The sequence below is a fragment of the Mesoplodon densirostris genome, chromosome 7, assembly GCF_025265405.1.
Source record: "Mesoplodon densirostris isolate mMesDen1 chromosome 7, mMesDen1 primary haplotype, whole genome shotgun sequence".
Taxonomy (NCBI): domain Eukaryota; kingdom Metazoa; phylum Chordata; class Mammalia; order Artiodactyla; family Ziphiidae; genus Mesoplodon; species Mesoplodon densirostris.
In genome coordinates, this window is record NC_082667.1 from 64,920,766 (window position 1) to 64,947,744 (window position 26,979).

Here is a 26,979-nt window from a genome sequence, read left to right on the forward strand (position 1 = left end):
AATTATCTATCAGTTCTCCCTGCTCACTTGCATTAAACAAAGTGTTGAGCAGCCCACAATAAGTATACTCACAGCCAGGACCCTTATTTCCAAATTCTGTTGCACACCGCACTTGCCTAAAAGCTCAGTTGGTCTCTCTCACCCATGCTTATCTGCAGGGTTGAATAATTTAAAATATTTAAATGAAGTCAAACGAGATAACATAACTAAAAGGGCTTTGTAAACTATTAGGGTGCTGCCTGTGCATTATTACTGTTCTATTACTAATTGGTAAAGGAGCAATAGTAATTTTATAAGCTATGGCCAATTAAAAGGAGAAAACACTTGAGCTGGAGATAAATCTAGCTCCTATCTCTTTTGGGTGTTGCCAGAATTCATCTTCTGGCCCCAGGAGGCCAGTTGATCCTGGGTTTTAATGCCCTCTGCACTAAAAGAATGCATTAACATTAACATCCTCAGTAATTTTCTATTGCAGACACTGAAATGTGGTGCTTAAGCACCAAACAGGATCCTCTTGGCCAATCCCTTGGCTTTGTTCCTCCCCCATGGTTCAGTCCCAGGGGGCCCCTCCCTTCCCGGTTCAGCATGAAGGCATCCTTGGCTGCAGTTGAGGTCATGGAAACTAGCCTCAGGAGGCTGTATTTGTCAGTCTAATCATCTCTTCTTCCCTGGTCTGGTTCTTACATCTTTCCTGTACACTAGAACCTCAGTGCTTCACTTCTTCAACTCTTTGGAAGATTTTAACAGAGTTATGACTTGTTTCTCCAAATGGATAAACCAGGACCAGCAGAGGACTCAGTGGAAGCCAACTAGACCATTGCTAGATCCCTTTTCAACACCAAACGTGCCACGAGAAACTATGTTAATAAAAAACAAACATTTGGAAGGAACCGGAGGAATGAAAAACATGAAATAAAGAAGGGCAAAATCTTATAAAACCTCTTCATCCGTAACTTTTCCCAGAAATCCTGACAATTTCTTTAGTAAGTTTGTTCTGTGTAAATATTTGTTCTACCAAGACTGATCAGTGAAAAATGAGAAAAAGTCCACTTCTTCCGTAGTAATTGATATCATTCTATGAATTCTTTTATTAATGTCGGCCAGTTACCGAGAAAGTGGGCTCATTCAGTAGCTGACTTTGGCTGCTCACAACAGGCTTTTGCTTTGTCAAAAATAAGCAGATCGCTTTTCTAATTCCTTTTTAATGTGTTTACACAGCTTAAATAGTATTTCTTGCGCTATACATTATGACACATTATGTGGAACAGCAAATTTTCCTTCCAAGTCAAACAGAAGAAAACTATGCAGTAGTCATCTAGAGTGAACTCGCTGAATTTAAAGGGGTGTGAAGGGCTTCCCTGGCGGCGCAGTGGTTGAGAATCTGCCTGCCAATGAAGGGGACACGGGTTCAAGCCCTGGTCTGGGAAGATCCCACATGCTGCGGAGCAACTAGGCCCGTGAGCCACAAATACTGAGCCTGCATGTCTGGAGCCTGTGCTCCGCAACAAGAGAGGCCACGATAGTGAGAGGCCCGCGCACCGCAATGAAGAGTGGCCCCCGCTTGCTGCAACTAGAAAAAGCCCTCGCACAGAAACGAAGACCCAACACAGCCAAAAATAAAATAAATTAAGAGTATAAAAAATAAATAAATAAAGGGGTGTGAAGTGTCTGACAAATTATGTACCAAGAAGAAAAAACCAAGAGAGAAACCTAATTCACACTGTAAGATTATAAAAAGGTAATGTTGCATCTTTATTATATGAAGTGAAATCAGATATTATTTTCTGATTTTGATTTAATTCTGGGATTTCCAACAAAATAAGTTAGGCTGTTCTTATTCTCAGCAATGGATCAGAAATAAATGACAGCACATCTTTCCTGAGAGTTTCTTTCTATATATCAGTGGGGCATAAAATGTATGATGCCCCCAACCCAGAACAGCTTATCACTGTGCAAAACACTTATTAATATCAACAACTGCTACCCAGAGAAGTTCCCTTGCTGCGCCCCTTATATGGGAAGGATGTGTCTGAGAAGGGGTCTGAAATCCTGCCCAAGGACTGCCCAGCCTTTCCTCCACTTAATCCCCTCCCTCACCCCTACCCTTTCCCCAAACACCAAAGGCTGGTCATTTAAACAAGGCCTATAAGGAAGGGACCAACTGGTTGACCCCAGCTTTTTGCTGAGAAAAGGTATGTTAACTAAATCAACATCTTTTTGTCACCAAATTTTGTTAGAAAATCCATAACATTAAAGGGAATTTTAGAAAGGGAAAATTATTCATAATTTCAACACCCTAATGCAACCCTGATTGCATTCTGTGATCCATTCCATTTCTAGCAGCAAGCTCCGCTGTAATCACACCACATGGGTTCACTGAGGTGTTCTCTAATCATTAACAGCTTAATTTCCAAAATATACCTGTGAGCTACCTCAGTGTTTTTATTTTACTTAACAGATGAAGTAAGTGAAGCACAGGGTGGAGGTTGGATTAATGACTCCGTAGAGAAGCCCAGCGAGCCAGTCTCTGCCCGAGCAGGGTTTCATCTTCTCCAATCCAACCAGTGGGCATTCCACAGCACAGCTAGCTATGTTTCAGCACATACCTTGGCAAGACTTCTCATCTGTTAATAATTTAAATCCCTTTTTGCAGCTGCAGTCAAAACTGCCCACGGTGTTTTTGCAGAAATGATCGCAACCTCCATTGCACGTCTGGCACTCATCAATATCTGTAACAGTCAAGCATCGGCAAATCAGACAGCGATACTTGCCTCGTTATCCACAAATCCCTGAAGTGCTATTGTGTGTGCTTCATTATTCTCTGAAACAAAACAGACCCATAAAAGCATTTAAGGATGTTTGCTGATGTTTTTAAACTTATACACGTTCTCTTGTCTGGCTTAACCCATTTTGAAAGACAAGTGCCTGGTCCCCTGGAGAACTCTGACTTACACTGCCTCTCCCTTGACTAGCATTAAGGAAACAAGCTGGGGGAAAGAACAGTGATGTCCTATTATATTCTCATCCTTGCACAAGTTTCTCAAGATAAGATGGCTTCCTTTCCTATACTTCCCATTCCAGTTTAATGATTAAAGTAATAAGGAACTAAAATATTTGTTTTGGCAAATTACACCACGATCAAATAGCCTCAATGCTTTTAAGTGATTTCTGATACTCAATTAATTTTATCTTTTCTCAGTTTCAACTGGTAACTGGTTATCTGCTTTTTTATCACGTTAAAGAACTAATAAGCCTTTGTACTCTGGCCCATGAAATACTAGGTCATCGGGGTCTCTATTCATCAGTACAAGTTAATCGTACAGTTATTCATTGTTCTCTGGATAACAATCTTGGCTGTTATTTATATAATAATCTCTAGATTGTTATTTATGATATGATGATATTATCTCCTGCAAATGAATGTTCCCTTGAACAACTGCTTTCTTCTAATAAGGCCACTGCCTGAAATGGATCATTTGATGTTTGTAGAAGCTGACCTTCTCAACAGTTAGTGTAATTAAGCTGGTTCTAATTAAGCTTACTCAGTTACAACCTTCTACTAGCCCAGGGAAGAAAAGCTTCCTTTTGATCAATATGAATCATAAGCAAATCTGGAGTCACTCAGGAGGTGTGGAGGGGAAGAGCTGCCTTTACTCCCACACATTAGCCGCATGGAGAGGCACAGGCTACCTTTACAGGTCTTCCCATCCAACTGGAGACTGAATCCAACGGGACAACTGCAATGAACACCTGTCGAAGTATCCTTACAGGTGCGATCGCAGCCTCCATTGTTGACAGCACACGTTTCTGCCAAGGAGGTAAGAAAAAGGCAGTTAGCTTCCTAACGAAGTGCTCACACAGCTGGGAAAAAAGGGGTATTGGTGCAGTGTTAATACTTGACAAAAATTCATGAAAGTCAGGAAGCATGTGGGGTCCTCATGGTCATATCCCAAGCCTCTGCCACCCGCAGGTGAGTTAGAGGGAGAGCAGGGGCAGCTCCTCCCTGCACCCATCTAAATAAGTGACATCTCCCGAGGAAGCCTGACAGGGTGAGAGAGGGGAAAAGATGCCTCTGCCAACCTGCTGAGCCTTTTTAGTGGCAGATTTGAAGCCACTGAAAGTTCCTGTTGATCGATAGCCAGTGACCTGCAAGTATGAGCACATCTAGCAGCCTAGATGTGAATGCAGAACAGAGCAAAGGGGGATGTTCCTTCCTTTATCCTGAACCTTCTCTATTCACCACGTGTAATGGGCAAAGCAAGAGAGGGTAAACATTGCCCACGCCACCCATTCCCTTGCCGCAGACCAATGACTTCCTCCTGGCAACTGCCAAGTAACTCAGATTAGAAGTTTACCTTTCCTTGAAAGGAGAAAGACCTGTCATAGTTACATGAAAAAGCAGCCGCAGTTGTTAAATCATATCTATAGAGATGAAGAACAACAAGCTAATGGCCTTCTATTTCTGTATATCATGCATGAATTCCAAGTAATACACAAATGTTATTCAACATTCATTCAACAGTTAGCACTTAGGCATCCAGAAACTGATTTTATTTCCATAGCTACCTCTGTAAAGCCTCGGGGGTGGGGGGTGGGGGGGTGGTAAACTTAATTCTGATTAAATATGACAGATAGAACATGTATGTTTATCTCTGTTTCCTCGCCAAAACTCATTAAAATGAGAGTAAATAAATTTTTTAAAATATAAATCCTTAAGGACAAATAAAAGACAATAGATGAAAGATGTCAAATCTTCTGGAAGTGGCATGTCAATGGAGGAACAGTAACTGGCATAGCAGAAAGTTAAACCCTAGCAGTGGGGCTTCCCTGGTGGTGCAGTGGTTAAGAATCTGCCTGCCAATGCTGGGGACATGGGTTCGAGCCCTGGTCTGCAAAGATCCTACATGCCGCGGAGCAACTATGCCCGTGTGCCACAGCTACCGAGCCTGAGCTCTAGAGCCCGCGAGCCACAACTACTGAGCCCGTGTGCTACAACTGCTGAAGCCCACGCGCTCTAGAGTCCATGCTCCACAGCAAGAGAAGCCACTGCAACAAGAAGCCCACGCACCACAACAAAGAGTAGCTCCTGCTCGCCACAACTAGAGAAAGCCTGCACGCAGCAACGAAGACCCAACACAGCCAAAAATAAATAAAAATAAAATAAATTAATTAAATTTATTTTTTAAAAAAACCTAGCAGTCTGCAGAGTGATGCCAACAAGTGGTAAGCTCATCTGAGCCACAGAATTCTAGAGAGGCTCAGGAACTGGAGGTACTAAAGTTAGTCTAGAGGCAGAGGTGAGGATGGAGTTAAAAATAGGAAGATTGATTGAGAGTCTGTATAACAAATAGGCTCCCAGGTCCCCATCTTAATTCCACAGCCCACAGCACATCCCTATTTGGACTAAGGCAGATAACTTTCTTCTCTGGAAAAGGGCACCAGTAACAGCAGAGGAGGCGCTGTCAGGTGAAAGTCTATATGTGAAAAGAGAGATCTCAAACTTTCACCCCCTCTGCACCCCAGTTCCCAGGACACTGGCAGCCAAGCCTAAATCCCCTCATCAGGAGACTGAAGGATACCTCTCCAGCCAAACTGACTGGCCCAAGTGAAAAGACCTATAGATTCTGTCATTTGAAGATCTCCAAATGAAATGACTAAGCCACTGCCTAGTCAACCAAGCATAAAGCCCACCAGCTGACAGAATATCAAAGTGGCTTTTCAATATTCCACTATTAAATAAGAAAAGTGAGCCAAGGATCACTGGACATTTCCGAAAAGCCTCTAGTATGAAATAAATACACCAAATCAAACAAACAAGGGAAAAGGAACCTGAGGAAAGCAAAGATAATACAGGGAACAACAGAGAAGTTAGAAAATCTTATCATTAATTTCCTCAGGGAGGTAAGAAAAGCATCCATGAAATAAGAACAGGTTCCTACAACAAAAGACCAAAGTAAAATTCTTAAAAAATTAAAATACAAAAGCTGAAATTTAAAAAGAACCCTACAGAAGGATTAGAAGAAAAAAATGAAAGATCTCCTAGAAAGTTGAACAAAAATATCAAGAAGAGAAAAAAGAAGAAATTTGAGGAGCAATCCAGGAATTACAACAGCCAGCTAATAGGAGTCCCAGAGAGAAAGAGAAAAGTGAAGAAAGTTATCAAAAGAAAAATATAAGAAAATTTCTCGGAACCAGGGGATGCGAATGTCCCCCTTAAAAAGGCCTACTCAGTGCTCAGAATAACAAGTGGGACAAATCCCACAGTGCGGACATCGTTGTGAAATTTCAGATCACCAGGGACAAAAAGGAGACCCTGAGAACATCCAGAGAGAAGCTCTCGTAGGTTCCATACAAAGAATCAAGAATAAAAGTGGGGGCTTCCCTGGTGGCGCAGTGGTTGAGAGCCCACCTGCCGATGCAGGGGACACGGGTTCGTGCCCCAGTCCGGGAAGATCCCACATGCCACGGAGCGGCTGGGCCCGTGACCCATGGCCGCTGAGCCTGCGCGTCCGGAGCCTGTGCTCCGCAACGGGAGAGGCCACAACAGTGAGAGGCCCGCGTACCGCAAAAAAAAAAAAAAAAAAAAGAATAAAAGTGACTTAGACTTCTTGAAAGAACACTGAATGCTCAAAACAACAGAGCGCTATTTAAAACTCTGATGGAATATTTTTCCCAACTTTGAATTCTATCCTGAGCCAAATTCTCAAGAAAGGGTGAAGGTAGACTATAAAGGCATTTTCAGGTATGCAAAGTTTTTAAAAAATCTATATCTACCCATGTAAACTAACAAAAGAGAAGACATGGGATCCACCAAAACAGGAGCACGAGGAAGGGAATTCCCAGGCTGTGGCTCAGGGAAAGGCCAAGATGACAGAGGTGCAGCTGGCCCAGGATTCAGGCCCTGCTAGAGCAGGGTGGAAGCCTCAGAAGAGACTTTTTAAGAAGAAAATAGAATTGATAAGTTACCTGCTGTATTTGAACACATTGTAAAGGTTTTAGAGCTCTGCCAGAAATTTGCAAAAAAATTGGTAAGAGGTACTAAGAAAACTAAGCAAACAAAGAAAACATAATCATAGCACATTACATGACTCAGGGGTGAATCATATTTAGACATTCATAATATGTAAATTGTGATAAAACTATATTAAGGGTATGGGGGAAGGGGACAGAAGGGAGATATAACTTAGTCTTCTGTGGTAGGAAGTCAAAAGCTAATATCTAGAACTGACATATCAAGGGAATTCACCGGCGGTCCAGTGATTAAGACTCCGCACTCTCATTGCCAACGGCGCAGGTTCAATCCCTGGTCGGGAAACTAAGATCCAACAAGCCATGCAGTGCGGCCAGCAAAAACAAAAACAAAACAAAACAAATAAAACCTGATACATCAAGAAATAACTGTAGGATTTCCCTGGTGGTGTAGTGGTTAAGAATCTGCCTGCCAATGCAGGGGACGCAGGTTCGAGCCCTGGTCTGGGAATATCCCACATGCCACGGAGCAACTAAGCCCGTGCGCCACAACTACTGAGCCTGCACTCTAGAGCCTGTGAGCCACAACTACTGAGCCCGTGTGCCACAAATACAGAAGCCCGTGTGCCTAGAGCCTGTGCTCTGCAACAGGAGAAGCCACCGCAACGAGAAGCCTGCACAGAGCAACGAAGAGTAGCCCCCACTGGCTGCAACTAGAGAAAAGCTTGCACACAGCAATGAAGACCCAACGCAGCCAAAAATAAATAAATAAATTTATTAAAAAAGAAATAACTGTATACACTTCCCTTTTCAGAAACATATGGGAGGGGGAGTCAGGAGAAGAAGAAACAACTAGGAGAATTGAAAATTATGGCCCCTGGCAAATGGCTAGTTAGGAGATAGGGAAATGATGTATTGCATTACAAGCTTAACAGTGCTAATTAAGTTTTAAAGGTTTTTTATATTATTCATATGTACTGTTTTAAGGCAATTAAAAATAATAATTTTAATAGGGCAGAAAAGAGCTCAGAAATGTCACGTGCCTGGTAACCAATGGCTGCTTAATATCTTACCTATTAAATCCAGAAGCTATTGAAAGATCAGTTTTGTTGAGGCCAGGTCGAGCTTTCTCCAGAATAATGTCAAATGATCTGATGCCCACCCTCACAGCCACCGCTGAACGTCTGCAGTTACCTCCAGCTCCAGCAGACCAGCTGCCAGACCTTCCTGTGTCCCCCAGCCAAGTGCCACTCTTCTTCATTCATCTCTTCTGCCATTAACATGGGCTGAGTCCGAAACAGAAGACTCAGTGGACAAAAACCCAGCCAAGTTGCCATATGCTAAATAGGGGCTGCCCAAAATGCCTCTCTCATCACAATTACTCAGAGCGAAGGTGGTCTGACATGCACTGACCACCCACTAAGTCCTAGACAGCGGATGACTCTGGGCACTTTTGCATATTATTGTCTTAACCGAGCTTCCTGATAACCCTAAGAGGTCGACTGTATTACACTGATTTTAGAGGAAGACCAGGACACAGCAGCTCGGGACAGTTTGCCCAAGTCTCAGCACAAGTCTCAGCAGCGTTATGACGCTAACCCAGTTATTCTGATGGCTGGGCCGGCGCTCTTCCCACAATACCAGGGGTCCTGGATGGTGACTAAGCAATAGCAGTGAGTGGAGAGCAGACACACCCTGGCTGGACAGGAGCTGCTGACTAATTCAGCTGGTCTGAGGACACATGGGCCCCAGGTTCAGGCCTGATGCAGTAAGTTGGGGAGGGAAAGGGACAACGTCAGTGGCGGGGGAGGGTGGGTGAGGTGCCTACCCATGAGCAGCCGCCGTTTTACCCGTTTATCCCCATCCGCCACGGATGTGGCATTATTCTCCATCACCTCCAGGGAAGCGTCCTCTCGCTCTGCAAGAGATGCAAACAGCACAGTTCTCAGACTGAATGAGTCAGATTGTTCATCCCCTGCACAACCACTTCTGTGGAAATCCCAGACATGAGAACAATGTGAGAAATGTGACTCTGTTCATTCAATAAAAATGTGTTGTAATGAGGCTCTGTGTTAAATGGCCTCAGAGCCTTAATAGACATTAAATATGGAAAAGATTTTTTTATTCTACTGTACTAACCGGAGACCTTGGGGAACGCAAGCTTCAGATTCACTCCAGAACCCTCAGTCCAGGACAAAAAGAATCTTGGATTGGGGAACACCTGAAATGGAGCTAGCAAAGGACACGCCATGAAGAGCAGGGCAGGCAGGCATCCCACCAGAAATATGCAACCATGGCTCCTGCTGATGGCAAAGGCCACCTGTCATCATGAACAGCTAGCTTTAACTTTGCGTTGCCCTGGCCTTTTGGGATGTGCTGTTCCAATCTCCAGAATACCAGCTTCAGGAGCAGCCTAGTCCAGGAGAGGAAAAAGGGCTTTCCAGGGCTTCTCTGGTGGCACAGTGATTGAGAGTCCGCCTGCCGATGCAGGGGATACGGGTTCGTGCCCCGGTCTGGGAAGATCCCACATGCCGTGGAGCGGCTGGGCCCGTGAGCCATGGCTGCTGAGCCTGCACGTCCGGAGCCTGTGCTCCGCAATGGGAGAGGCCACAACAGTGAGAGGCCCGCATACCGCAAAAAAATAAAATAAAATAAAATAAAATAAAAGGGCTTTCCAAGGTCTCACAGGGAGAAAGGGGCCCCCAGTCCTGGCCTGGACTACTTCCACTGCCACATGTGAGGCACCATGGGACATGCTTGAGGGCATGTGCACTGGAAACACCCTGCCTCTAGTACTAAACAATATTAATCGTTAGGGTTAGGGCTGGGTTGGGGTGAGCAGGCTGGGGAAGACCCTAACCCAGTGTTGGGGTCACCATTCACCAAGGCAGCTCCTTCCATCCGTGTGCATCTTGTACTGGGGATGGCAGCTACACTCTGGGCCTGCAGCAGTGTCCTCACAGGAGTGATGGCATCCGCCGTTTCCATGGTTACAGGTCACTGAGAGGAAAATGAATCAAACCATAAAGCACGGAGATTTCCACAACTGGGGCTGTATTTGCTCCCGAAGAACTCTGATTTTCATTCAGGAAGTATTCAAGCACCTAGCATGTGCTAGGAATTGTGCATAAAAGAGAGAACCTTGACTCAGACCACGTCCCTGTCTATATCAACAGGCAGTCACGATACGACTTGTAGAAATGCTGAATGACAGATTTAGAGCAACGTTATACAGAAAGATGGACATGGGAAGGTCAGGGGAGATTTTTCACTATTTAAAGGAAATTATACCAAAAGATTCCAAACTACTGCTTTGCTCTATCACAAGAAGTACTAGGGCATTTGGAAATGCTGTTACACTTTATATCTGGAACAGACAATATTTAATTTGTATGTATATGTTAGGATTTCTCTCATCAGATTCCATGTGGATTAGTTAAAAGGGAGGGTAATCAGAGGAAATGATGACTCTTTGCACACAGTTAATGCAACATTAACCAATAATTACAAAGGCTATGTATGAACACATTGATGACAAGCCAAGGGGGAAAAAAAGCCAACTATAAAACTATCTATTCATCAAACTCAACAGTGGTTACCTCTGGCAAAGGAAATGGCAAAGGAAAAGGGGGAAATGTTACATGTTTCTTTGGACTGTTTAAACTCTCACACAACCATTTTTAATTTTCTAATTTAAAAGAACTAAAAACATATTTGCGCTGTGAAAAAAAACTGTTCTGTTACTATAGCTGTGTAAAAACTGTGTACGCATATCAACAACAAAATAGGGATATGAAAAAAGCAAAACAACTGATTGTGTGGTGGAATTCTGTATTTTTTCTTTATTATATCCTCAAGTTTTATAATATCTGAATATAATCTTATAATATTATTTGAGCAGTGATACCTTAAAAACGTTTTAAATTTTTTAAAGTAAGTTTTCAGGTATTCTACTGGCTCCCAAAAAGCTGTTAAATGCTGAGTGTCACTCCACAGGTGACTCTCCTGTAGAGATCTGGGTCCTCCTTTTGAAGACAGCTGGAGCCAGCCCCACTTTTAGGGGCCCTGTGAGGCTGTCAGAACCTGTTGTTGGTGATGGTAGCATCAGCCCTGGTTTGTCAGGCTTTGAGGCTGCACTCTGGTTTGCGGTGGAGACAACAGAGAGGAGTCTCTCACTGACGAAACTGCCTCTCCTTCTCTTAACCACTGAGGTCTACTCACTGTAAACCATCCCCAGCAAACTGCAGGCGTCTTCTAGAGTGTCCATGACTTTGGGAAGAGCTCCTACAGGGAAACTCTCAGTGTTTCCTCTGGCGTAAATAGTGGTTTAGAAGCACCTTTAATGACTGGTTGTTTCCTATTATCCATTGGAGCTATTATTGTGTTTCTTCATCATGTGGCAGCTGCGTCTGGACTGTGTACACCATTCATTGACTCATCCATTAAACAAATGTGGATTGAGCACACCCAGGGGAAGACTGGGAGGCAAAAATAAGACAAGATCCCTGACTTGGTGGGACTTGTAGCTGGGGAGACAGACACATAAACTCAACTCCAGATTCAACCCAATCGTGTGGTTGAATCAAACACACGATTCAACCCCAGAGTGCCACGTGCTACCATCGAGGAATAAACAGCGCTATGGGAGCCAAAATACAAACTGGCCGCCTTGTCTGAGGCCATCGGGGAAGGCTTCTGAGGTTATGTAGCATGGCGACTAGGAGCACAAGCCTTACAGTTAGGCAGGCCTACGTGTGAATCCTACATTTGCCACTTACTTCCTGTGTGACCTTGTAGCTTTACCTTCTCCACGATTTTCTCCACTTAGCTCATAAGGTGGTGACTGTAAGAATTAAATGTAATATGGCACCTCTTTAGACAAGGCTTTGCACATAATAAATGCTCCCCCAGTAGCTATTATCTTTATCATGATTAGAAGTTAGGCAGGATATTAAAAATTGAGTGAGAATTCACCAAGCTAGGAAGGAAGGAAGGCTTGGAAAAGCCTTGGAGGCATGAAAGAATGGGGGCTTTCTCCAAAAGCCAGGAGTCTTGTGTCTGGAGAAAGGAGGCTGATGAGGCTTGTATAAGAAGCAGGCACCAGGTACCAAAGAGCTGCCAGATGAGGAAATTTGACTCTATTCTATGGGAACAGAGAGACCTGGCCCCCAACATTCACACTCCTTACTCCTGAGTGCTATTTCCTTCCGACTGGTTCTTTTAGAAAACATCATTTCCCTTCCCTACAGGAGATTACCCTCAATATCTCACGTGACTGCCTTCCCTGATGTTTCTGATGCTGGGCTGCACAAGACAACCTCTGGGGTAGGATGGTTCCCAGCACAGCTGTGTGCCAGTCTGTACTTACAGGTGCAGTCTCTCTGGTTCTTGGCCAGCTCAAAACCAGGCCTGCACTCGCAGGCAACGCTGCCCCTCGGGGCCTCCTTGCAGATGTGACTACAGCCGTGATTCTTATTCATGCAGCTCAGACCCTCTGCAAAACAGCAGCACGCAGCCAGTGACCAGATTGCAACAGAATCCTGACCCCGGGAGTGAGGCAAGGGTCTGGGGGGTGGGCCACAGACCTGCCTGCCTGGGTGTCCATCAGTCCCACGTTTTAAAAGAATACATCACTCAAATCAAGCCACATCATTTAACAAAGATATGAAAACTTTCTTATGTCACCCAAGAGATAGGATGTTTCAATTCCCCAAAAGAGGTAGGAGCTCTCCCAATACACTGAAAAGAAAGTACCCACCAGGAGGGAATTCCCTGGTGGTCCAGTGGGTAGGGGCCGGGCTTTCACTGCCGAGGGCCCGGGTTGAGTCCCTGGTTGGGAAACTAAGATCCCCCATGGCGTGGCCAAAAAAATTAAAAAAAAAAAAAAAAAAAAAGAAAGTACCCACCAGGAGCTCTCTGTTGGGTGTGGAATCAGAACCTGTGGACCACAGGAACATGTCCTCAGACTCTTATCTCTGCCATGTTGTTACCCATGCTGATCAAGAATACAAACAGAAAAGGAGAATCTCTCTACAAAAATCTGCAGATAGACTGATGAAGATTCCCAACCTTTTCACATATTCTTGAAGATGACTTTCAGAAAATTTCAACCCTCCACTCTACCCCCACCAAATCCACACTTTGGAGGTGACTGTGACTACCGTATTTCAGCATCACCCCATGGACACCTGCCCAGGGACCTCTCTTATGTGACCACCTTCAGTTAGTCCCTGGGCCCTCCCTCAGTGGGCTAGGAGGACAACAGCAGAGAGAACAGAGAGAGACCTCATATATGTGGTTTCCTTTTGCTGCTGTAAAATCCTTCTCAGGTATACTGTAATTTTCATTAGGCCCGATCTTGTGGTAAATGTGGTAGGAAACAGGGTTATTTTCCTGGATGGTTTAACATGCATCTAAATGATGGGGTCATAGCCAAGTAGACACCTGTGTGGTTTGCCACCATCAGGCCTCTTCTCAGTACCAATCCTTTAGGGGGCTCTGCCGCCTCCCAGCACTCTGAAGGAACCGTTATCAAACCCAAGAGTAACCTCAAAACCTCTTCTTGGTTTGTACATCATTAATAAGTACGTATTCATGTGATGCTTCTTTGCATTTGTGCAATGTTAACTCTAAAACATCTTCAAGAGTAGGGATTTTGTTCTCATTGATTCTCCACTAACAAGACATTTTCTAATACTGGAAGTGGCACTGTTTTAACATGAGTACAAAAAGCTTTCATTCAGCTTCGCTAGGATCCAATACTGTTCCGTACTGTGCCCCTAAAACCTTAGCCAATTGGTTCTAATGAAGTCAAAAGTCATTTCTCTCCAGCTCTCACCATGGGGCTGTTGATCTGTGCTTAACTGGAATGATTGTTTTAATACAAACAGATGTCATTCCTATTCCAAAAGACAGAGCAACAGTTAATACATCCCATATTCTCTTAAAACTATCTTGTTTTTTATCTGACAGTTACAAGCTGTTTGAACTCCACCACTCAATCTGCTGGAAGTTGCTGGGATTCATTCACCCGTGCCAAGGGCTGCTGTCAATTAACACAGAAAGAAGCTTGCACGGGGTCAGTGGAAAGCTCTCTCTTTGCTCTGGCCGGTGACTTCTGAAGGCATTATTTGCTCCCAGTAATAAGATGGCACAGAGGGTAAGAGCTGCCTCCAGAAGCAGTGTCCTGTCCTCCTAGGAAGGCCCAGCAAGCATTACCTTTGTAAGATCAGCAGAACATTTGAAATAATAGGGCCCAGGAGCACCCAAGGGTAAACGTAACAGTGCCCAAGAAAAGGCAGCAGTAACACCTGCGAGGTACACTCCTAAACAGGTCAGCTGCTTCTTCCTCTTCTTCTTTTTCATTCTGTTTACAAGTCTGTTCAGACATTTGCAAAGTGACCTTTACTGCCTCAGAGCAATCCATTTACACAAGAGATACTTTGTAAGAACTGACTGTGTGCCAGATAGCATGGGGATACAAAGAAGTTGCCCCCTGATGTCATATCATATCAAGCAAGACCTAAAGTTACCAGGAGACATCGGAGGTTTAAATGGCTCTGGAAATGCTAAGGGCTTTTTTTTTTTTTTTTTTTTTTTTTTGCGGTACATGGGCCTCTCACTGTCGTGGCCTCTCCCACCGCGGAGCACAGGCTCCGGACGCGCAGGCTCAGCGGCCATGGCTCACGGGCCCAGCCGCTCCACGTGGGATCCTCCCGGACCGGGGCACGAACCCATGTGCCCCGCATCGGCAGGCGGACTCTCAACCACTGCGCCACCAGGGAAGCCCGCTAAGGGCTTTTTAAGAGTTGACCCCGAAGCTTTTCACAGTCCCCTGGCTCAAAACAAGGTCACTGCTAGGGGTGGCAGATGGATCTGGTTCTGGCTATGGTTCTGGCTCCCCCAGAAACTGCCCTGGCAGGCCTGTTTCGGGTCGTTAGTTCACCAGGAAGGAAACAGCTCAGAAATGTGAGAAATATCCCATTCTGGTGGTCCGCAGGCTCAGGGTCTCACTGAAGAATATTTCTGGAAACCAAATAAAAGTATGCCTTGCAAATAGGGAAAGAAAAGGGGGAAACAGCCTCTGCTGAGAGCACAGCCTCTTCCTCACTAACCTGACACCTTCCTTACTACTCTAAAAAGGCAGCAGTGCAAACATCTAAAAATACTCTCGGAGCGGACAAAACAAAAGAGGAATGCTCATTTTGAGAGCCTGAGCTCCCATGAATAGGCACAAAGGCAGGCTGGGGTGGTGTGTCTCCCTCTAGCCTACCCCCATTACATGGGTGAAAACACACAGTCTCTTTATCAGAGCTTTGGGGTCTCTAAGGATGAAAAAAACACAATAGCTTGAGTTTCTCTCAGAATCAGCTATTAAGATCCCCTATATTAAAGAACATTTAGTAAATAATTATTAAAAACAACAACAGCTACACAAGAAAATACTAGCTTGCGGTGTTTACCTTCTTTCAACCATCTTCAGAGTGTCAGCTATGGGTTTTAATGTCTATTTTAATACAGTTTCTAAGGGTTTAATGTGCACATCAAGGAGGAAACCCTACAGTAACGCTGTTTACAGATGGCTCTATTTGAAGAGTTAAAACCCTGGGATGGAAGGGGGCGGCTGCAGACCTCTCCAATCTGCTGGCTCCCGCTGCCATGAATTTGCCCAGCAATCAGGTTGAAACACAACAGAAAATCACAGAGAGTGCTTCCAGACCACAACTCAAATTCTTGTATTTTGGTTTTTAGCTCCAGACAAATATGCTCATTTTAAATACTCTTCAGGGGTTCTAAGAATGTCTGAATCGTAGAAAATTTAGAAAACACAAATTGCGGAAAGGAACTGCTCTTGTATTTACTCCTGGTATGAGGAGCCCGTGTCTGTAATCAGTCTGGGGGGCTTGGAGCCTTGTCCAGTCTGGGACAGGAGAAAGGGGCTGAGCCACTGCTCTGGAAGAGTGAGGGTAAGAGGTGATCTTAATCACCGAGAGTGGCTTCGTGAGTGGTGGGACCTGTACTGGGGGTGTTCAAGCCCTGGCTTGACCTACAGGGCGCCACCCACCTCCCCACTGCCTGAAGAGAAAGCCAGAGTGACTTTCCAGGAAGCAGCTTTGAGCAACCAAAAGGGAGAGGCCCTGAGATCCAGATCATTCGTGCTGCTGGCATCTTAGTTCAGCCTCTGACCAGAGGCAGAGCTCACCCAAGAGTCCAGAGAACCCCCGGCAGGAAAGTGAAAATGAAACCTAACTGCTACTTAATCAAGGGCCACACATCTGCATGAGATAAGAGATCCACCTGATTAGGGTCGGAGTCTATGACCACCCAGCTTCCACACTGACAATGAGCAGGCTTGGGGAATAAGAGCATCCGACTCCCCATTTCCCTGACCCTTCTTTTTAGTACCCAAACAGGCCTTCTGGTTAGGGATAAGAAAGGGCCCATGATTCTTGGAAAATGAGGCAAAAATCATCTTCCACAAAGAAACCCTTGAAAAATCATTAAAACCACCATGATTAAAACAATAAATCTAAAAATCTACAAATAGAAGAAGAACTGAAAATCACCACATTCTTAAGTTATGAGGATGAATACGCAGCACATGCCAAAAGGAATTAATAGTCTAGGATTTTGGGCACTTCCCTTAAAAACAGGCACAGACAACCTTGGGAGACATACAGCCATCAAAATGTGGTTCTTTGGGGACTTCCCTGGTGGCACAGTGGTTAAGAATCCACCTGCCAATGCAGGGGACACGGGTTCAAGCCCTGGTCTGGGAAGATCCTACATGCCGCGAAGCAACTAAGCCCGTGCGCAACAGCTACTGAGCCTGCGCTCTAGAGCCCGCGAGCCACAACTACTGAGCCCGCGAGCCACAACTACTGAAGCCTGTGCACCTAGAGCCCGTGCTCTGCAACAAGAGAAGCCACCACAATGAGAAGCCCGCACACCGCAACGAAGAGTAGCCCCTGCTCACCACAACTAGAGAAAGCCTGCGCGCAGCAACAAAGACCCAACACAGCCGAAAATAAATAAATAAATAAATAAATAGAATTTTTTTTTAAATGTGGTTCTTTGGCTTAAGAAAGAGCAGAGAATTAAAAGCACATCACTGAGTTCAAAGTGGCTGATGGGCCACAGGTACTTAATTCCTCTCCCTCCTGAGAATCCACTGAACTAATAGAAGAATAAAATAGGTATAAACTCAAAGCAGAGAGAACGAGCTATCAGAGGAGAAGAATTTTCTGCACATTTATGGAGGAATGGTAAATGACAACATGGGTGAAGAAACCCATAGTATAGAGACACCCAGTCTGGGGAGGGGGTCCACCTGCCCCCTGGAATCCCAGAAGCTCAGAGTTCAAAAACGCAAAACACAGGGAATGCCAGGTCTTGCTGAAAACAGGGCAGTTCACTGAGTCTCCAAAGGAAAGCTCCAGCCCCTCCGTCCCCCAAAAATGTGCTGTGGTTTCCAGCACCTTTCTGAAAAACTGGGCAGATCATCCATTGCATTTCTCCTGAGACGTCTAGTCATGTTTGAAATGTACTCCATTTAGAGATTAGAATCAGAGAATGTGAGAGTTTGAAGAGACCTCAGAGCTCACCCAGTCCAACACACTTTTTTAGCAGGGTGAGAAAGGTGCAGCTAAAATAACCTTCCCACTTGTCCTCGGGCCTCCAGGCTTTCTAAACCCCGTGCTTCCCCTCTAGAGCCTTTGAGGATGGGGGTGGGGGATTCTCAGATGTGACCCTGCCCCCTGCCCCCAGCCGAGCAGAGCTACCTTCTGAGCGGTGAATGCACGTGTGCTGATTGTCACTCAGGAAAAACCCCTCCTTGCAGCGGCACTCGTAGCTTCCCATGACGTTGACACAGGTGTGCTGGCAGCCGCCATTGTTCTCCAGGCACTCGTCCACATCTGGAGGGGGAGAAGGCTTAGCCTTTGCTTTTGTGACTGCTTCACACACCGCCCCACCCACCACCACCCTGCCCCGGCAGCCCAGGGGCTCCTGCTAAGCAGAGACGAGGTCTCTCGTCAGGTCCTTGCATCACAGAAGCTCTCAGAACTGAAGCCAGTGGGGCAGCAGGTAATTAATCCAGCCCTCATGGGTCTAGAGCTCCCTTAAATAGGCCCTCCACCTGGACACCTGGATAATCAGTTCAGTAAGTATTTATTGAACACCTTCTCTTTCCTAAGCACCATGCTAGAGAAGACAGTAAAACACAGATGAGTAAGATCGAATTCCTTTGCTCTGGAGCATCTCCTTCAGCAGAGGGAAAGAGACAACTGTACAAGTAATCGTGAGATAAGGTAAATGGTGGTACAAAGGAAAGAAGTCACCTCTGGCTGTGGGTATCGGGATGGGTTTTATGGAAAAGCTGATGAAGGTATGAGCTCTGCAGTGCTTCTTCCATTTTAAATCAGGAGAAGGGATTCTAGGCAAAAGAAAGGGTGTGAACATAGTACGAAGGCTGGGAGGCACAGAGTATGTTTAGATAACAGAGTGTTATTCAGTTTGGCTGAAGCACGGTACATGCAGGGAAGTTACAGGAGACAGAGCTGGGAAGATAGACTGGGTCACACTGCAGAGGACCTTGAATAGCAAAGAAGTTCCTGCTTCATTTGAGAGGCAACTGGGAACCCTTGGAGCAGGGTGACATGGTCAGCCCCTCGTGTTGGGAAGGATAAGGCAGCAGCTGAGGGAAGGACACGGGGAAGGGGAAGAACTGAAAGCCTGGAAGTCCAGCTTCACACGTTTGCCTGAAATAGCCACGGCTGGCGCTAGGAGGGGACCGGACCTGGGGCCTGGCAGTGGGGATGCCTAGGATGGAAGAAATAGAAGGGGGCTGTGGACAAGGTGCCATGTGGACATGGGGTGAGGTGGCTGAGAAACATGGGGAAGACCAGTGCTGGGTACAGAATTGGGTGTGGAGATGTGGTTGGTCCCCAGCAGGGCAGGGAGGTGGGAAGTGTGAGATGCTGACATTCAGGGCTAGCTCCAACAGGCTGTGGGAAGCCTGAGCCTGGTGTAAAGACAGCCTTGAAAACCACTTACTTGTGGTGTCCCAATAAAGTGGTGGATGCAGATGAGAAAGTCAAAGGCAGGAGTGTAGGAAGGAAGAGAAGGGGAGAGAAAGGAGATGGCCAGAGGTAGGATGTGGAGAACACTAGGGGTAGCAGGAGACAGCAGGAGCCCCAGAAAAGGAGCCATCAGCAGGGAGGGAGGGGGCCTCGCCCCAGTGCTATGCCCCCAGGGCAAGGTTAGGGGACCTTCCTTCCACTGCGTCACATACTACCTTGTGCGCGGCTCCATCAATACACTTACCACCATGCATTTTCAAAATCTTTTTTTTTTAATTTGTACCTTTTGACTCCTCAAAATCTTTTACTTATGCATCTCCACTAGCTTGCAAACTCCTTGAGGACAGATTTTTACAGATTTTTTTTTTTAATTTAGCATAGCCCTGGAACCTGCAGGCACATATTAACTCTTCAATGCATGAACAAACAAGCAGGAGAGCACAGCATCACCAGAGTTAAAGAAGAGTAAAATTCTAGAAAAATCTCAGACGTGACAGAAGCTCAAGGAGAAGGCTGATGTAAAAGCAATTTATTTTCTCTAGCCCTGACTTCCCATGTGCCTGTCACTAGCTCCTGGGGGCATCCGTATCAAGAACATTCACATTTAAATATCTGTTATCTGGTTTCAAGCTTCAGATTTTACAGTCATCCGTCCTCCCACACTACCCAGCAGATGTCTTTCTAAACTGATGGGACTTAAGCCATCCCCTGAAGCCTAACAGACTTGCCCTTCTCTGTGCCAAAGGGTGAAGGGAGCACATTCCATAGGGTGAGATGTGCTGGAACACACCTGGCCCCGCTGTTCCACAGCGAGGCCTGGGGTGAGCAGGAGAGATGTTTCCCTGAACACCAAATCCTGGCCTGGTTCTAAGTAAAGGTGTGCTCCCCTCTGAGCTGCACCGCCCCACCCCGTGTTTAACCCACTATTCCTTTTCTCCAAAGCAATTAGAAATGTATCAAGTTGGGTGATGCACTCTGATTGAATTAATACAAAAGTTCACATGCACAAATGTGTATCACTAGGCTGGTGAGTTTCTGCAGAATGCAAAACAGTGTTTTACAACCCTGTTTGCATGTTAGAACCCTGATGTCCGGACCCCACCTCCTAAGACACTGATCTAACTAGCCTTGGATGAGACCTGGGCAGTGGTGTCATTTTAAACTTCTCAAGTGATGCCAATGTGCTACAGGACCTAGTAGCTATGTTGTGCTCCCAGACATTCAATAAATAGAAGCTGAATTCAGGTGGGCTGAGCTGTGTGGAAGAGCTTCATTTTGTTTTTCAGGCTCACAGGCACCCAGGATCTCCGAGCACTCTGGGTCTAGTGCCAGAGCTAAGTGGTGTCTGTACTCTGCATATCCTGGCTAATATATCAGCAGCTAATTGTGCAGTCAAGGGGCCGGGGAGAGGTAAGGGTCATCCCAGAGAACACAGGAAGCTGTCCCTCCTAAAAAATTTAGGCTCTGAGCTCCTCTCTTGTCACAAAATGCTTCTGCTCTTTCAAGTCCAAATGGCAGCGAAGTCTCTGTGTGTGCTGGTCCTGCTCTTCTCAATGTACCACTGTATCTTCTCATGCCTTCCTTTTCATAGAATCCTTAGCCCCTTCAGATATACTCAGTGGATATACTCAGGGTTTTTCTCCAAGGCAGACCCTTGCTACCAAACCCACAGAGACCCCAAAGAGGGGAAATGGAGATACTCTGCTGAAATACCTGTGTTAGCAGCCAGGCCAGGAAGGACTTGGGGCCTCGGGCCTTTACTCCAAACCACCCCCACCCAAGCTGGCCCAGGTCCTTAACTCTTGGAAGTGTCCACTTTTTGTTCTTAGGAAGCTCATACTTCCTCCAAGCTGTGGGTTTGGGCACAACTGTGATGACTGGGTCTTCCATCAAATACAAATCCTCAAAATGCCATTGGCTAATCAAAGGGAAATGAGTGATTTCCCCTAGAAAATGGTTTTTTAAAAAAACCCACACTGTATGCTTCTCAACAAATTACACAATAAAAGTGATTTCTTTCTTTTTTTTTAAGTTTTTAATTAATCTCAATTTATTGCTGCTCTCAGGATTGTCTCTCTAATGTGTCTTTTTGTGGTGCTAATGGCCTAGAAAGTCTGCAGAAGGGTTAGTGACTCCCCAGCCCTCAATCTATTCTTCCTGATAGCTGCAGACTTAGAAGGCCAAGCGGTCTGACCAGTGCTTGACCTCTCACACAGGGCTCAGACAGGAAGGGACAGAGGCTACATCAGGAGGGGGCTCCAGGTGACATGATAAAGGTCATATCAGGGCTTAGTCCCAAATACTCTCCTTCCCCAACACGAAAAATACAAGTTCTGCCTGTACTCATTTAGTGACTTTTATGCTGATCTCAAAGCATTTGATCAAGTGGCCATTCCCACTGCACAGCAAGGGAGCATCTGAATAGCTGTCCCCACAGAGCCAGGGCCTGGCTCAAGCTGCTCCTTGGTTAGACAAGTGGATATAAGTGGGTCAGCCACATGAAGGATCATCAGTGTCAAAGGAATCTGACGCCATCTGGGTCCCATGTCCTCCTGTACCACTGCTAACACCAGTCTTAAAGTGCAAACAGACCACAAACACTTGCCTTCCAGGTGTGCTGCATCTTCTAAGACCATCCAACATTCAACCCTATCCAACTGCTTGCTATTTTTAAATTCTGTTTTATTCCTGGCATAAGGAACCAATGTAAACAATACTCTCTGCAGTCCCTAACTCAGAGACTGAAACTCCAACAGATGTTTCTGGTTTGTGGAATACTAGGAGGATGTTAATGGAAGGTTTCTATTTGAATTTCTCTCTCTTTTAAGAAAAAAGAGGAGGGTCTACCTGGCTGAGATCCAAGCACACATGTGGAATCTTCAGGACAAGTAGTTTTACATGATTCTGGAAGAGAGACACTTACCATTGAAGAAATGGTTGTAAGTCAAGACCCTTTTAACACAAGACCAAAGATCTTAAAGGTAACAAGTCAATGGCAGAAAATCAATAAGTAGTAATGTCAATGTCCACCCACCTCCTTGGACTAATGGAGGATTTATATTATGAATGATCACATAAAAACTAAAATACTTAACCTGGTTTTCTATCAGGGAGTGTGATTTCTAGGCAGCCAGAAAACAAAGGTCTTTGATCCCATTTTTCTTTTAATGAGTATGTTTTTGTCAAAGAAAAGAAAGGGGTGGAGGTGCCGGAGGGTAGGTAAAGGAGAATTACCATTTCCAACCATTTTCCTTACCAAGACAATTATGACCGTCATGAGCCAACATGAAGCCATCAAAACAAGTGCAGCGATAATTGCCGGGAATGTTCAAACAGTCATGGACACAGCCTCCATTGAGTTCATTTTCACATTCATCAATATCTGAGGAGTAAAACAGAAGTAAACCACACAAGCACTATTTCTTTAGTGTGGAGAAATATGCATTTACCTTTTATTTTTTTATTTTTATTTTTTTTGGCTGTACGCGGGCCTCTCACTGTTGTGGCCTCTCCCATTGCGAAGAGCAGGCTCCGGACGCACAGGCTCAGCGGCCATGGCTCACGGGCCCGGCTACTCCGCGACATGTGGGATCTTCCCGGACCGGGGCACGAACCCATGTCCCCTGCATTGGCAGGCGGACTCTCAACCACTGCGCCACCAGGGAAGCCCTGCATTTACCTTTTAATCAGCCATCCCACATCTAGCAATCTCCAACAACAGAAAAATAAATATGCATAAGGTTATTCGCTGCAGCATTTGTAATTACAAAATATTGGAAATGAACTAAATGCCCATGAACAGCAAGCAGTTGAAGAATTAAGGTACATTTACTTGGTGGAATACTATGCAACTGTTAAAAAGAAACAATGAGATAGATCTCTATGAACTGATTTGGAGTGATTTCTAGAATATACTAATAAGTAAAAAAAAAAATCAAAATGCAAAAGAGTATCTGTCGTATGTTATCTTCATGTAAAAAATAAGGAGGTACACACATACACACACACACACAAAATTCCAGCATGCTTTTTTTGCAAAACTTGACAAACTTATCTTACAATTTATATGGAAATGCAAAAGACTCAGAAGAGGGAAAACAATTTTGAAAAAAGGAGAACAGATTTGGAGGATTTTCACTTACTATAAAGCTACAGTTATCAAGACAGTGGTACAGGCATAGAGGCAGACAAATAGATCACTGGAACAGATCAGAGTCCAGAAATAAACCCTTATATTTATGGTCACTTGATTTTAGACAAAAGTGCTAAGGCAATTTATTGGCAGAAATGATAGTCTTTTCAACAAATGGTGCTGAGACAGTTGGATATCCATATGCAAAAAAGGTTGATTTAGGCCCTTAACTCAGACCATACACAAAAATAAAAAAATGCATTAGAGACCTAAATGTAAGAGCTAAAACTAGAAAGCTTTTAAGAGAAAATATAAAACTTTCATGAGAAAATCTTTGAGACCTTGGGTTAGGTAAAGATTTTTTAGATACAACACCAGATACAACACCAAACACACAATCCATAAATCTAAAAATTAATAAGTTGGACTTTGTGAAAATTTAAAACTTTTGTACTTCAAAAGACATTAAGAAAATGAAGAGAAGTCACAAATTGGTAGAAAATATCTGCAAATCACATACCTTATAAAGGGCTTATAAAGAACTCTTACAATTCAATAAGAAGACAAAAAACCCAACTTGAGAATGGGCAAGAGATTTGAATCGACATTTTACCAGAGACAGTATGCTAATGGCTAATAAGCACATAAAAAAATGTACATCATTAATTATTGGAGAAATTCTAATTATAATCACAATGAGATACCATTTCACACTCCCTAGAACAGTTATAATAAAAAAGACAGACAGGGCTTCCCTGGTGGCGCAGTGGTTGAGAGTCCGCCTGCCGATGCAGGGGACATGGGTTCATGCCCCGGTCCGGGAAGATCCCACATGCCGCAGAGCGGCTGGGACTGTGAGCCATGGCTGCTGAGCCTGCGCGTCTGGAGCCTGTGCTCCGCAACGGGAGAGGCCACAACAGTGAGAGGCCCGCGTACCGCAAAAAAAAAAAAAAAAAAAAAAAGGAACACAGAGAGAAACAAATGAACCTAACTGTACTGTAAATGAGTAACACACCACACTGAAGGGGATGGGGAAGAAAAGTACTAGCCTAAGTATGTTTGAAAAATAGTAGCTTGACTGGATGTTATAAAGCCAAATATAAAAATAGTTGTATACAAATACTGTACCCTAATTGTTAAATCCACTTTATTCCCAGGATTATAGAGTAGTAATTCTGTAAATACTTTATGTGTATACTGGGATTGAACAAATAGGTGCATATATTTCAGATAATGAGAGCCAGGTTTCTCACTATTGGAGAAAGAAGTTATGAATAAGCCAAGAAGGAGGTTAGAATAAATCCTGTGATACTGTTTTGGAATCTGAAGTATCAGTGTAACTCACTGTTTTTAATATATATATAGAAATGGATAGATACAAGGAATAAAAATAGATAAGTGTGTATGTGTGGGTTAGTATACATACATATATTTCCTAGCTCTGTCCACTGAGAGGGCCTAGGAGGAATGACATCCCAGTAACAATGAAAACACCAAGCATCCAGATCTTGGTTTCTATACATCGTTTTCCAATAAAAGGAAAACCAGTGCTCCCGGAGAAGTAATTGATTCCAGGGCTGGGGAGGGGAAAATACAGGTTGAGGCTGGAGCATTTTGTGGTACCAGAAAATTAGGAATTTCTCAAAAAAGGATGGAGGCATGTCAACAGGACACAGGAGACCATGTGAAGGAGCTCCCAATGGCTAAAGTTGGAACAACTTGAGCCAAAAATAAATAACTATATAATTAAATAAATACCCATGAGTCCATACTGGCATAAATACATAAAAACATAAATCAATGCATAAATAAATGGGGGAGGAGGGACAGATCTTCCTTACAGAAGAATCCCAATTAATAGATGTGTAAGAAACTAGAGAAATACAAAATTACCGAGAGTCACATATCACAGTAATAATTGTTGCAGGCAAGATCCACAGTTGGATGCTAAAATCAGCATAGGCTGAAAGTATCTGCCCCGATATATATATATTTATAAAATATATATATATAAAGGGGAAAAAATAGTAACTCTGTAGTGGAGAAACCCAGAATACACCATTTTAACCAGATGATCAAGATTAACATCACCTGTAGTGGGAATGTTGCCATCATGTGCCCCAGATGTGATGCACTGAAAAGCACACAATAGCACTTCTGTAGCAGCTTTGCCGAAAGCTTCACTGTTGTATTACTACAAATGCGTAGCCTCAATTTTATTGAGAGAAGACACAGGACATTCTCTTATCGCATCAGTTCCTACCATACTACTTCTCATCATGTGAAAACATAAGGCCGACAAAAGAACTGAACAGTACTCATCAATGTGTCACTGCCATGAAAGACCAGGAAAGACTGAGGAACTGTCACAGAATGGAAGAGACTAAGGAGACAACAGTTAAATGTAATGTGGGACTTTGAGTTGGATTCTGGAAGAAAAAAAATAGAAAAACTGATAGGGAAAAACTGTTGACATTTTAGTAAGTCTATAGTTTAGTTAATAATATTGTGCCAGTGTTAATTTCCTGGTTTTGATACTGTACGATGGTTATATAAATTGTTAACATTAGGGTAAGATAAGTGACAGACATATGTGAAGAATTCTGCACTAGTTTTGCAAATTTTCTGAAATCTAAAATTATTTCAAAATAAAAAGTAAAAAAAAAAAAATACAAAGGCCAAGTCTAGATTCATCCCTATTAAACCTGATTCAGTTCCTTAAACTGAGAAATAAGGACCATATAATTAATATTGACCACTGAAACATCCCCTCCCCAAAGTCTGGGATATAAGCAAAGATCATTTAGCATAAAACATCATTTACCTAAAGCCACTTCTGAATCACATTATTTTAAAAATACTTATTCAGGGCCCATACTTTCATTTTTCCAACATTTTGGCAGAAGAAATTTGTGGAGGATAAAATTCTGTTCATTCTGAGCAAACCCGTTCCCATCCTTGAACTTAAATAGGGGCAAGTGACTTCGGTGATAATCACAACACAAATGATACCACAGATTGGACCCAAGAGGCTTAAAAACTAATAAGCCAGGAAATACACACAAAAGAGTTACATCTTTGAATATCTATATTTTTGAATCTTTGCAATCCCCATTTTCTTTCCTTTTCCTTCCTGGAAGAAAGCTTCCATTTCTGGATCCCTGTACCAGAAATCCAAACTAAACAGGGTCATCCTTATTCACTAGGTTTATAAACACTACAAGTATTCAAAAGATCAAATCCTTCTTAACAGGGAGAATATATGATTACCTGTGGATAAACAGGAAGGTCTTTACTTTTCTATTTTATACATTTTTGTATTGCTTTGTATTGACTTTCTATAACAATAATCACATATTATTTTAAAACCAATTTAAAGGTATAAAAGCAGTGATGCCAGTCAATCATTAATTATTTTAAACTAAATAGTAGACTTTTCACTCTAAACTGTTAGCAATTCAATTTCATTTGTGATAAGCCAAACCTAACAGCTAAGAATAACCAAACTTTTGCCACTTGTCATTCAACATTATTTACTAAACAAGTACTTTATCCAAAAGAAAACTTGGCATGGTTTCTACCCCCAGAGAGCATACAGTGACTGAAGGTCACAGTGAAAAAGTGAACATTTTTTACCCCAAACAGGGTACCAACATGTGTGAATTCCAGTACTGTAAATAGAATATTTGATACGGTGAGGATGTGGTATGGAGGAACTGGCAGAGAGATGTTTCAGAGAGAGTACTCTTTTGGCCTCCCATGATGTAGGGCAGATAGAGAGAGAGATGGCTGTCTGTC

General features: G+C 43.9%; 1 protein-coding gene across 5 annotated transcripts in view; it reads right to left on the minus strand.

Annotated features, from left to right (window-relative positions):
• Window positions 1-26,979, minus strand: part of SCUBE2 (signal peptide, CUB domain and EGF like domain containing 2) — a 66,848-nt gene that overhangs the window by 37,326 nt on the left and 2,543 nt on the right. For 3 of the 5 annotated variants that reach the window (XM_060103664.1, XM_060103666.1, XM_060103663.1), the window contains exons 3-9: window positions 22,306-22,431; window positions 17,751-17,885; window positions 12,338-12,463; window positions 9,853-9,969; window positions 8,798-8,887; window positions 3,691-3,807; window positions 2,607-2,729 (exon numbers count right to left, since the gene is read on the minus strand). In XM_060103664.1, coding sequence (XP_059959647.1) covers window positions 2,607-2,729; window positions 3,691-3,807; window positions 8,798-8,887; window positions 9,853-9,969; window positions 12,338-12,463; window positions 17,751-17,885; window positions 22,306-22,431 — 834 coding nt within the window. Of the gene's footprint in view, window positions 1-2,606; window positions 2,730-3,690; window positions 3,808-8,797; window positions 8,888-9,852; window positions 9,970-12,337; window positions 12,464-17,750; window positions 17,886-22,305; window positions 22,432-26,979 lie in introns of those variants that run through there. The other 2 variants (XM_060103667.1, XM_060103665.1) reach the window with 1 other exon arrangement.